This window comes from Piliocolobus tephrosceles, chromosome 1, assembly GCF_002776525.5.
Source record: "Piliocolobus tephrosceles isolate RC106 chromosome 1, ASM277652v3, whole genome shotgun sequence".
In the NCBI taxonomy this organism is placed as follows: Eukaryota; Metazoa; Chordata; class Mammalia; order Primates; family Cercopithecidae; genus Piliocolobus; species Piliocolobus tephrosceles.
The window spans coordinates 162387016-162400523 of NC_045434.1; the positions used below are offsets into that span (position 1 = coordinate 162387016).

The 13508-nt window shown below is 33.9% G+C and overlaps 1 protein-coding gene across 2 annotated transcripts in view; it reads right to left on the reverse strand.

Moving 5' to 3' along the window:
* Window positions 1-13508, reverse strand: part of HOOK1 (hook microtubule tethering protein 1) — a 68605-nt gene that overhangs the window by 17886 nt on the left and 37211 nt on the right. For both annotated transcript variants that reach the window (XM_023186700.1, XM_023186709.1), the window contains exons 13-16: window positions 6077-6164; window positions 5523-5583; window positions 4244-4384; window positions 1667-1760 (exon numbers count right to left, since the gene is read on the reverse strand). In XM_023186700.1, the coding sequence (XP_023042468.1) occupies window positions 1667-1760; window positions 4244-4384; window positions 5523-5583; window positions 6077-6164 (384 nt within the window). The remainder of the gene's footprint in view (window positions 1-1666; window positions 1761-4243; window positions 4385-5522; window positions 5584-6076; window positions 6165-13508) is intronic.

A 13508-nucleotide genomic window follows, 5' to 3' on the forward strand; every position in this document is an offset into this window, starting at 1 on the left:
TTTTGAAGGTGTACCAGGCAAAATTATAAATATTTTTTAAATTTGTATTTCTAGTAACACACTTTAAGAAGCATAAACTTTTTAGGCTTTTATTTTACTTCAAAAAGGAAAGGAAAAATAGAAAATGAAATATAAAAGCATACGACAGAAAGAAAAATGCCTCATATTTCTGAATGTAATAAAAATTAAATCTGAACTTGAAAAACAGCAAATGCAAGCTGAATGTGATATACTGAGGAGTATCAAACATTAAAATATTTAGAAACTCAATTATTCAGAATAAAAATTTTAAGATTTTGAGCCTCTTATGAGGAACAAACTTAAAGATCTAAAATAATTACCTTTATAATAAAACTTTATTATTATAGTTGCAAATCCTTTAATAACACCAAAATGAAGCAACTGAATATTGTTAAAAAGCAAAATTTTAAACATACAATTTCCTCTTTTAAAAAACAGTACTTTAAATTACAATAGTCGTTCCACACCTACTATATAGGTGAAGTGTTTAAAATATATAATCTGAAATACGAGTTGGATACCAATATATTAAAATAATAAAGACATTTGTCTTTAAAACACTGCAAGCTAAAATGTGCTCCTCCAAAAAGATCTCATTTTAAAAGTATTCTCTAGTGTGGCTTAAAATAATATTTGTATTAGAGAAGTTACAATACCGTATATATGCACATATGAGATGCCGCCATGCATGAGACGATTTCTATTTTCCAAGCCCCCAGGGAAGAAAAAAGAAAATAATATAAAGCATATAAAAGACAGAAAGGAAATGCAACTCTTTCAATTTTCCTTTTCATCTCTTTACTTACTCTGCATGGTTTCCTCCCCCCTCAACACAGGTATAATCACCTAGCATTCTATCTAATCGCAATCAATCAAGATATCCCTAACACATATCTAGTCCTTTTTCCTTGTTACTTTTAATTAAGTTAATCACTCTCTCAATCACTACTTCTTTTTCTCTTCACATAAAAAGATCAAACTCTAGAAAAGTTGCTAGGTACAGTCAGATTTTGGCTAAGTTTGGTATCTTTTAAATCCTCTCATCTCTGCCCTCACAATATCTGCCATCAAAAACCATCAGAAAACGGTAAGGCCATGAATCATTAAGGAAGGAGGAAGAAATGAGTGATGCCTCCAAGGCTGCATTAAAGTTTCTGTCCTTCAGAGATGGGTATAATCCATTTTTAGTGTGCTCTTTAGGTAGAAATCATTTTCCCATTCTCTCTTTTCCTATTAGAAGGTTTCCTCAATTCTGATTGCTAATTATTTGGATTTTTCTCAGGCCAGTCCTGTTGAAATTCCAGCAGAACTATGAAGCCCTCAATTGTAGTATGCTCTCAATCAAGAATCATCATGAAGTTTGGTATAGCTGTTGAATGATGTTGAATGATGATCAAGAATCATCATGAACTTTGGTATAGCTGCTGAAGTAGGACAGACAGAAATCACCTTCCAATGTAGATGATCAACTGACAGGCTCCAAGTTGGCAAAATCACTGCATCTATTATGCAGATATATACGGTATTTAAGGGTTTTCTCAATGATAAAGGGCTGCACTTTCTAATACAAGATTAGTTTGGGCATCATAACCTATTAAAGAAAAGCCATACACAGCAGAATTATTATAATTTCTAAGTTACTTACACTTTCGCCTTCAGACTTGGAACCTTGTTCCTGTAAAGACTTCTGGAGGTCCTCAATCTGCTGCTGCAATTCTCTAATACGCTCTTTGCTCAGCCTATTGTAAGATGGGTCATAAGCATTTACTTGTATTGAAAGTCAAAGCAGTTAAGGATCTACAAAGGTACATTCAGTTAGCAATTTAACTAAAATATGTTTTTATAGCAATGACAAATGAGGAATAATTATCCGTGCCTAGGTACAACAGGAAGTAGGGCAGACTACTTCTAAGGAAATATTTTTTAAAAGAAAACTTTTTCCTGAAAGTACATATGCCTACATTTAAAATTTTAAGGAACTTAAATGTCGGTGGCAAAAACATTTCTACACTGTACTCACTGGTAGAAAAATCAGAAAACCACTCAATTTTTCTACAGTTGTATTTTCAATGAATGAAAACTCGATTTCCATCTTCTGTTTCAGATTTCACAGTGTGTTGGAAGAGGAAAGTCCCCATTTTCCAATCATTTCCACATGTTTTTTTAAATTTAAATTAAAGGGACTACCACTAGCAACTAATTCAGATTCTAATGTGGCAATATCTCATTCTTTAAAACTCTGCTTAAGAGTTACTTCCATAGGAAGTTACCAGCAACAGTTAGCATCTCCCTCTCCCTCTATGTATATCCACACATACACACTCACCTGCCTGTTATAATATCCCATTGTTGTAGTTATCACATAATATAGCAATTATCTATTTACATGTCTACCTTCCTATGTTAATTCCTTAAAAGCTTAAATAATTTCCCCAGTGTTAACAACTGGTATTGAACTGAATAAGACAGTAATATTTAGTGCTCTTCTGAAAAGTGTTAACAACTGGTATTGAACTGAGTAAGATGGTAATATTTAAGGGTCTCTTCAGAAAAGTGCCAACAACTGGTATTGAACTAAATATAGTAATATTTAATGGCCTCTTTAGAAAACTAAATTGTTATTCTTCTTTTAACCACAGTTTATGTAACATTATACACACAAGTTACACACAAGTTTGAGAAAGGTAAGATTCAAGTGTGTCTAAAATTTCTGTTGGTGTCTAGGATTCAGTAAAGGTTAAATAAGTCTAAATACCCTTATAGTAAGTGTGCCATTTATAACAGGCAAGTTACCATAGTAGTTAAGAGTAAAGATTCAGTAATCAGATTGACAGATAGTTCATTATGGAGGATCCAGAACTACTAGCTGTATAACTTTAGGTAAGTTCTTTAACTTCTCCGTAACCATATTCCTTATCCATAGAAAAAGAGCTAATCATGGTTACTATTTCATAGAGTTATTATGACGATTTACTGAGTTAATAGCAAAAAGGTACTTAGAAAAGCATATTATTATTATAAGTTTTGAGCACTTCATTGATACCACATAAGCACATCATTTGCTTTAAGCTCATTATCTGTAGTCTTCCTAATAACTTGTATTTACACCTGAAGACACTGAATGTAAGTTTAAGTAGCTTGTCCAGAAACAGTTAATAAGCTAAATTAGAAGTGGGATTTAAATTTGATTCCACAATCTAGATCTCATCTATGCACTGGACTTCAGTAGAAAGCTGTCATTATTCATTTGTCAAATTTCATGAATTGTGAACATATCTAAATGAAATTCAAGAATAAGTAGCCTGGTGGGCCAGACGCAGTGGCTCATGGTTATAATCCCAGCAACTTTGGAAGGCCGAGGCAGGTGGATTACATGAGGTCAGGAGTTCAAGACCAGCCCAGCCAACATGGTGAAGCCCCATCTCTACTAATAATACAGAAATTGGCTGGGCATGGTGGCTCATGCCTATAATCCCAGCACTTTGGGAGGCTGGGGCGGGTGGATTATGAGGTTAGAAGATCGAGACCAGTCTGGTCAACATGCTGAAACCCCATCTCTACTAAAAATACAAAAAAAATTAGATAGGCGTAGTGGCGTGCACCTGTAGTCCCATCTACTTGTGAGGCTGAGGCAGGAGAATCACTTGAACCCATGAGGTGGAGGTTGCAGTGAGCTGAGATCGCACTACTGCACTCCAGCCTGGGTGACAGAGCAAGACTGCATCTCAAAACAAAAAAAAAAAAAAAAGAAAAGAAAACAAATACAGAAATTAGCCAGGCATAGTCGTGCATGTCTCTAATTGCAGCTACTTGGTAGGCTGAGGCATGAAAATCACTTGAACCAGGGAGGTGGAAGCTGCAATGAGCAGAGATCGTGCCACTGCACTCCAGCCTGGGTGACAGAGCGAGACTGTTCAAAAAAAATAAAAAGAGTAAGTAGCCTGGTTAACCAAGACTGCTGAAATTAACAGCTTATCCATATATTTTATAAATATAACTGAAATGAATCACTTGACTTATTTCAAAGAGTGAAGCTTATAGTAATGAAAGACTACTAACAAAAAAAAAAATTGAACTATTTCTAGGTAATTCTAATTACTTTAACTACAATAATATTTTCTAATTACTTTAACTACAATAATATTTTCCATTTCTGTAAATCAAGATTTTGTGGCTCAGTAATTAAATCACCAAGATTTTCAATTACTAAGGAGCACATCACCTCTGCTCAGTTTCCAGTTCATTCATCTTACGGTGTTTCTGTTCAAGCTGCTCCTGAAGTTCCTCAATACGTTCATTCTCAGAGCCTTCTTGCTGTAAGCGAAGCATCTTATTTTCATGTTGCAGTCGAATAAACACCTCCCTGATGTTACAAAACAAAATCTTTTTTTAATTTTTAAAAATATGAGTCATTATGTTCTTTAGTTTAAAAAAAAGGAAATTCCTGTTCACTCAATAGCTACCATTTTAAGATGCAAGCCGGACCAGCTAGCACAGCTGGTAGGGCATGAAACTCTCAAACTGCAACAAAAACTTCTGAAAGTGTTTAAGAAAAAATTATGTATACTGCAAGACTGTGCCTTTAAAAAAGGTAGTAAAGTTTTATAGGTACCACATAGGATTATGCTATAAATCATTAAATTGTTATTACGCCATTCTTGAAGAGATAATAGAAATCATTTTACTTTGGTAATTTAGAAAATATTTGCTAAAGGAAATAAATAGTATATGCTTAGAAAACACATAAAAGAAAAGCAATAGATTTTAGAAACTATAGTTTGACTAAACTTTTAAGATATACTTTATAATGGCAATAAGACAGTTTCTAGATCTTTTGTTTCTGAAAAAAATTGTATTAAAGATTTACATGTACATTTTAAAACTGCAACTTTTATTAATATTATTGATATTAATATTGTTTGTATTAAATACGGAAGTAATACTCTCCCTTAGTTGTTCCCCTGCCAAATCCCATTCCTCAAAAGCAACTAATTTCAATTAATCCCAATTTTTGTTCTTCTGAATGCCAACAGCATAACTCTACAAAAAAAAGCTCATATGGCTATTTTTTATAATTACTAATTTTAATTTAATGATTGACTCCCCACTAAGCAAGATAAGTAACTTTTCTTACTTTATACATTTACCACTTCCCCCATCAAAGGCTTGTGAAATCCTATTTATTTTTGTTTTCTAATAATTTTCTAACTTTAAAGTATATACTTAAACCTCCCTAGTTAAAGCAATTATAACATAGCACTTGGGGGTCATGTCATGTTATAAAAACTAGAATATGTTATTCAAGGGTTTGTGAAATTTTACTTCTGATAAAATTTTAAATTGCTCTGGTAGCAATAATAATCTGATTTAGAAAGTTTAAGTAGATCAAACCGTAATTTTCAGCTCTATGAGTCATAAGTTTTTAAAGGCCAAGACATTTACAAAAAAGAACAAAATTATAATATTAAATATAATTCTATCAAATTACAAAACAAATTTACCTATATTCCACTGGCATAATCTCAGCAGCAAGATTTTCATAACTTTTTGCAGCAGATGCACCTAGAAAATAACAAAAAATAAATTAGCATTTCAGTATTTCAACTATTTTTTAAAAAATCCTCTCTCCCTCCCTGCCTCCCTCCCTCACTCCCTGCCTGCCTCCCTTTTTCTTTCTTTCGATAGGGTCTCTCTGTCAAGAAACCTTCCCTTCCCGTCCCTCCCCTCCCCTCCCCTCTCCTTCCCTTTCTTTGTTTTCCTTCCCTCCCTCCCTCCCTCCCTTCCTTTCTTCCTTCCTTCTTTCTTTCCTTTCTCTCTTTCTCTGTTTCTCTCTTTCTCTGTTTCTCTCTTTCACACCAAGGCTGGAGTGCAGTGGTGCAATCATAGCTCACTGCAACTTCAAACTCCTAGGTCAAGTGATCCTCCCGCCTTGGCCTCCCAGGTAGCTAGGACTATAAGCATGCACCACCATGACAGGTTAAGTTTTTATTTTTTGTTGAATGGGGTCTCACTATGTTGCCCTGGCTGAAACTTTTCTAAATCTAACAAAAGTAACCTGTTTGGTTTAGGTGGTCCTGTTGTACTTGTGAGCATCGAAGCTCTTCATTCGTTTCTTTCAAAGTATCACGCTGCTCAATTAGTCTCTGAAAAGAATTGTTGATATCAGCAAAGTATTTAATTCTGCCTATAAACAATGTACTTTATGCTTACAATAATTGATCTTAACTAGTTTAATAGTTGTTGCTTGATTTTCAGTGACAATGTTTTAGTTTTAAGAGGCTCATTTCTTAGGTTACATAAATAATGTGTCTTTATACATGGTTTTGACTTCCCCATCAGATAGCTTATCTTTGAACAAAATGAATGCAATTATGTAACAGAGGACAGATATGCAACTGGAGTAATAAAAAAGCATGGACTTTGGAGGCATAAAGATCATGGTTTGAATACCAATTTCACCACTTTCTAGCTATATTGTCTTAGGCAACTTATATAACTCTTTGGCTTTAGTATATATAACTTCAAAATAGGAATACCGATACATAAACCTTGCGAAGGTGTTCTGAATAACAAAGGTGGTATTAGTCAAGGATCTAGAATATAGGTTGGTGTGTAAGAGATGCTGGAGACCAGTTACTTCTTTTTACCACTGTTGTGAAACTCAACTGGAAGAAGTGATAAGTAGTATCCTGGAGGTACCCATTGGTGGAAAAACACCATTTCCCAAGGACAGCAAGCTGGTACTTCATATCATTGACTATTTTATTTTAGAGCCTACACCAATGACAAACTTCTAGGTTACGGACAGAAGGCTCATGTTTAAATCATTTTCCCAGAACGTGAAAAATACCACTGAATATAAAGTCATGTATTAAATGCTGTTATGTTCCAAGTCAATAAACAAAGCCCTAATTAGTCCATTACATGTTTCAAATCAATTTAGCAGTAAATTGGTAACTGATTCAAGGGGTCCATAGGTGCCTTAAGGATCTCTGAACCCTATAGATTGGAAATCTAGCAGGAGCAGGCATGAAGACCTCTGTAAATCTGTTTCTCCATTAATGTAATGCACACACTAGCACATTTGTCATTATCAACTATTTCAGAATTCTGGGAATAAACCAAAGGCCTATAACAGGTGAGCATTTATTAAAGCAAATCTGCTAAACCTTGGTTAGAACACCAAGCTTTTTGCTCTTTTAACTTTTCTAACTACTATTCCCGTCTCCCCAGCTCTGCAGTAACCTTGAAAACAAGCAGCCTTTCAATCACTGTAGCTGTTAAAACCAGCAGCTCTAGCAGCCATCAGAATGGGTAGAGACTGGATGGATATGGGGCTCCCTTAAAAAGCCCCATTCTCAGAGAATTGTCACTGTTTAACCTGTCTTGCAGCGCCATAAACCCCATTTATAGGGACTCTTCATGATTTGACCTGAGTCACTGCTTGCTCTGCACGAAGTATTTCCAAGACATTAGGCAAACAGAATCATCAGCAACTGTTTGCCACCAGAGGTACTGAAGGCTATGATAATGGCTGTAGTACACAAGAGCCTGACCAAAAATTTGCAAGAAAGATTTGAGAAACAAGATGCCCATAGGAATCTTTAAAAAACTCTGACATGTTCCCAGAGATCTCGAAGGTCAGCCAAGTACAGGGCTGTGCACATGCCCAGAAAAGACATGAGAGGGCCCCCGTTGTCTCAGCCCTGTGTAAACAAGAGGCCCTGAGCAAACAGGAAGGCAAAGGCAGAGTTTCAAACTGCCTAAGCAATGAAGGTGTTTCCCAACACACATAATGTTACAGCCTTTACCAAAGGCTCAAGGCAATCTATGATAATCTCTGACCAATCATGAACTAACCACAGTGGTAAATGAGCAGAGACATCAGTGGCTACACAATACAAAGAATGCAGGTTTTACAGAATTAGTCCCAAAAAAGTCACCTAAAAAAACCTAAAAAAACCTAAAAAAACAAACAGCAACAACAATAAACCCTAAGACTGGAAAAAATCTGATTTCCAGATTTGAAATTTTATATTATTTTAAATGTCAGATTTTCAACAAAATTACAAAATACACAAAGAAACAGAATAGCCTATACACAGGGTAAAAAAAAAAAAAAAAAACAGTTAACAAACAACTAGTGAGGGTGCTGAGAACAATAAATCACATAAAAAATTCACTATTGGGGCTGGTTGTGGTGGTTCATGTCTGGAATCCCAGTACTTTAAGAGGCCAAGGTGAAAGGACTGTTTGACGCCAGGAGTTCAAGACCAACCTGGCCAACATAGTGAGTCCCCATGTCTAAAAAAATTAAAATTAAAATTAAAAAAAGCAAAGCAAAACAAACAATTCACTATGGGAGACTGAGGTGGGCAGATCCCCAGGAGTTTGGCCAGCCTGGGCAACATGGCAAACCATGTCTCTACAAAAAAAAAAAAAAAAACATATATATATATATATATACACACACACACACACACACACAAATTAGCTGGGTATGGTGGAGTGTGCTTGTAGTCCCAACTACCAGGGAGACTGAGGCAAGAGGATTGCTTGATGCCCAAATGGTTAAGGCTTCAATGAGCCATGATTGCACCACTGCACTCCAGCTTGGATGACAGAGCAAGTCCATGTCTCAAACAACAACAACAACAACAAACACTAGATAGGCTCAGTGCAGACTTCAGCAGAAGAGTATCAGAGAGCTATAGGACACCATCAAGTGTGCCAATATACACATAACAGGAAACCCAGAAGAAGAGAAAAATTGCTAAAAACTTGCCAAATTTTATGAAAACTTATAAAATTTCCTTATTCTTTAAAAATGGCACATGCATGCAAATGTTTGCTGCAGCACTATTCATAATAGCAAAATCATGGAATCAGTCTAAATGTCCATTAATAACAGATTGGATAAAGAAAATGTGGTACATATACACCATGGAATACTATACAGCCATAAAAAAGAACAAGATCATGTCTTTTGCAAGAACATAGATGGAGGTGGAGGCTATTATCCTTAGCAAACTAACACAGGAACAGAAAACCAAATACCACATGTTCTCACAAGTGGAAGCTAAATGATGAGAACTCATGAACACAAAGAAGGGAACAATAGACACTGGGGTTTACTTGAGAGTGGAGGGTTGGTGGAGAGAGAGGAGCAGAAAAGATAACTATTGGGTACTAGGCTTAATACCTGGTTGAGGAAACAATCTTTACAACAAATCCCCATGACATGAGTTTACCTATATAACAAACCTTCATATGTATCCCTGAACCTAAAATAGTGTTCTTTTTTGTTTTTGCTTAAAAAAAAAAAAAAAAAAAAAAAGGTTTGCTCTAGTTCTTTGAACATACTTAGAATAGCTCTCTCTATATTAGTCTAGTATATCCACCCATTAGGACACCTCACTGGCTGTTTCTGTTGACTGCTTCTTGTTGTTGTTGTTTTACCATGTATAGGCTACCCTGTTTCTTTGTATATCTTGCGTTTTTGTTGAAAACCTGACATTTAAATAATATAATATTTCAAATCTGGAAATCAAATTTTTTCCAACCTTGGATCATCAATCTACAGTTCTAAGAAGTTCAACAAATTCAAAGTACAATAAACTAAAAGGGATCAACACACCTGGATATATCAAACTGCTGAAAGCCAAGGGCAAAGCAAAAATCTTGAAAGCAGCAAGAGAAAAAGGATTCATCACATAAAAGGAGCCTTAATAAGATTAACAGATTTCTCATCAAATAATGGAGGCCATAATACAGTAGGATGACATAAAATGCTAAAAGAAAAAGACTGTCAAACAAGAATTTTATATCTAGCAATACATCTTTTGAATATGAAAAATGAACTGAAATTTTTCCAAGAGTAAACAAAACAAAACAGAGAATGTGTCATTAGCAGACTGTCTCTGTAGAAAAATACTAAAAGGAATCCTTCAGTTCGAAATGAAAGGACATTAGTAATTTGAATTTAGCCAAAGAAACACCAACAGAGGTAACCATATACACAAATATATTTTAATGGCTGGGCACAGTGGTTTATGCCTGTAATCCCAGCACTTTGGGAGGCCAAGGCAGGCAGATCACAAGGTCAGGAGTTTAAGACCAGCCTGACCAACATGGTGAAACCCCGTCTCTATTAAAAATACAAAAATTAGTTGGGCATGGTGGCGTGCGCCTGTAATCCCAGCTACTGAGGAGGCTGAGGCAGGAGAATCGCTTGAACCCAGGTGGCAGAGGTTGTAGTGAGCCAAGATCGTGCCACTGCTCTCCAGCCTGGGCAACAGAGGGAGACTTCATCTAAAAAAAGTATATATATATACACACACACACACACACACACACATATATATACACACACATAAAATTAATGTATTTTTAACTGTTTTAGTCTACAATTTGATTTAAAAGACAATAGTACAAAGCATTAATTAAAAAACAGTATTAATGAGTTTATAATGTATAAAGATGTAATTTGTATGACAGTAATAGCATAAGGCAGAGGGGAGGAAAAGTTTTTATTTTGGAGTAGTTTTCAATATACTATTGAAATTAGGTTTACCATTTACTCTAAATGGATTGTTTCAAGGTAAGATGCTAATTGTAATCCCCCATAACAACCATCAGAAAATAGCTTTTAAAAACTTGTAAAAGAAACTAAGGAACTAAACTGGTATATTGAAAATAACACAAAAGAAAGCAGTAGTAGAAAAATGGAGGAGAAAAAAAGACATATAGATAACAAATAAAATAGCAGACCTAAATGCTATTTTTATTGGTAATTACATTAAATGCAAATGGATTACAAACTCCAATCGAAAAGCAAATACTGGCAAAATTGATTAAAAATGATCTAAGTAAATGCTAAGTGAAAGAAATAGACCTTAGTATCAAAGACACAAATATAGTTTGAAAATAAAAGGGTGAAAAAAATGATGCAAACAGTAACCAAAAGAAAGATACAGGACTATATTAATATTAAACAAAACAGACTTTAAGACAAATATGGTAACCAGAAAAGAGATATTAGAAAAATCAATCTATCAGGAAGATATAACAATTACAAACATAAAGGAACCTAACAGACCTAAAATACACAAGGTAAAAACTGACGGAATTAAAGGGAAAAAGAGATGATGTAACAACAATTGGAAATATCTGTATCCTACTTTCAATAATAGATAGAACTATACACAAAGATTCAAGGTAGAATACTTGAACAATACTATAAACCAACTAGACCTAACTGACATATAAATACTTTACCCAACAGTAAAATACACATTTTTAAAAAAATCCACATGGAACACTCTGTAAAACAGACCATATGCTAGGCCATAAAACAGGGCTCAATAAATTTAAAAGGACTAAATGCACACAAAGTATGTTCTCTGACCACAGTGGAATTAAATAAATCAATGACACAAGGAGATTAAGGATATTCACAAATATATGTGAAAATTGAGCAAGATACTCATAAGTAACCAATGTGTCAAAGAAGAAATCATAAGGGAAAATAAATTCAAAAGAATTAAACAAAAATGCAATATGCCAAAACACATAACGTACCAAAATAAACCCTAAGGCAAATTTACAGCTGTATCTATATTAAAAAAATCAAGAAAAATTCCAAATCAATAACTTAACGTTCTATCTTAACTAGAAAAAAAATACTTATATACGAAGGAATTTGTGTTCCTTTACCAATGAATTATTAAAGATTAGAGTAAAAATAAATAAAATAGAGAATAGAAAACAAATTGTAAAACCACAAGTTAGTTCTTTGAAAAGATGAACAAAATTGAAAAATCTTTAGCTAAACTAACTAAGAAAAAAAAAAAAAACAGAGAAATTCAAATTACAGAAATCACAAATAAAGGAGAGGATATCACTACTTAGCAAAATTCCCTGGTTTCTCACAGAAATGAAGAAGAAACAATAGACTACTGTATGCCAATAAATTGGATAAATTAAACTGACAAATCTCTAGACAGACACAAATTAGTAACACTAGCTCAAGAAGTCATAGAATAGCTGAATAGACTTAGAGCAACTAAAAAGATTGAATCAGTAATTTGTTAACTTCCTACAAATAAAGCTCAGGTCCAGAAAACTGAACTCCCCAAAAGATTTAAAGAAGAATTAATACCAATTTTCATGAACTTTCCCAAAACATAAAAACATGGGAAAATGTCTCAACTCACTCTATGTGGCCAGTGATACCAAAACCAGGTGATGACCTCACAAGTACATTACAAACCAATATCCCTTATAATACCTAGGGAAAAATCTTCAATGAAATATTTGCAAACTGAATCTGGCAACAAACTTTTTAAAGTATATATTATGAACAAGTTGAATTTATCTCAGTAATGCAAGATCTGTTTAATACGAAAAAAATCAATGTAATACATCATATTAATATAATAAAGTACAAATACCATATATCATCTCACTGATCCAGAAAAAGCATCTGACACAATCCAATACTCTTTTATAACAGAATACAACAAACTACAAATAGAAGGAAACTTCTTCAACCTTACAGAGGGCATCCAAAAACAAAAATGAAAACAAATAACTCACAGCTAATATCATACATAATGGTGAAAAATCCAATGCTCTTCCACTAAGATCAGAACCTAAAGAATGATATCTGTTCTTTCCACTTTTATTTAACATTGTACTGACAATTCTAGCCAGTACAATTTAGCAAGAAAAATAAAAAGTATCAGGATTGCAAATGAAGAAGTAAAACCAATTCTATTTGCAGACGTCCTAATCTTATATATAGAAAATCCTGAGAAACTTACCTAAAAACTATAACTAGTAAACAAATTCAACAAGTCTGGAAGATTCATGATCAATGCACAAAACTCCATTAAATTTCTCTATATTAGCAGTTAACAAACCCAAAAATGATCTTGATAAAAGAATTTTATTTAAAATAACAACAAAAACAATGAAACACTTACGAATACACGTTTAAAAGGTGCCAGTCTTGCACACTGAAAACTATAAAACATTGTTGAAGGACACTTAAGATCTAAATAAATGAAATGATATCCCACATTCATGGATCAGAAAATTAATACTGTTAAGTGGCAACATTTCTAAATTAATCTACAGGTCATGAAGTTCTTACAAAAATCTCAGCTGCCGTTTTTCTTTTTTTTTTTTTGCCAGAGTTGACAAACTGATTTTAAGATTCACATGAAAATGCTTGGGAGTCAGAGTAACAAAAACAGCCTTGAAGAAGAATAAAGTTTGAAAACTCACACTTTCCAATTTCAAAACTTAACTACAAAACTGCAGTAATCAATAATCAATATATGAGTGTGGTAGTAGCATAAGATTAGACATAAAGACCAATAATAAACCATTCAAAGACCACAAATAAACCCTTACATTTATGATCATGTGATTTTTTTAAACCTTTTAAATTATTAATAGAGGTTATTTTCTAAGCAGTTTTA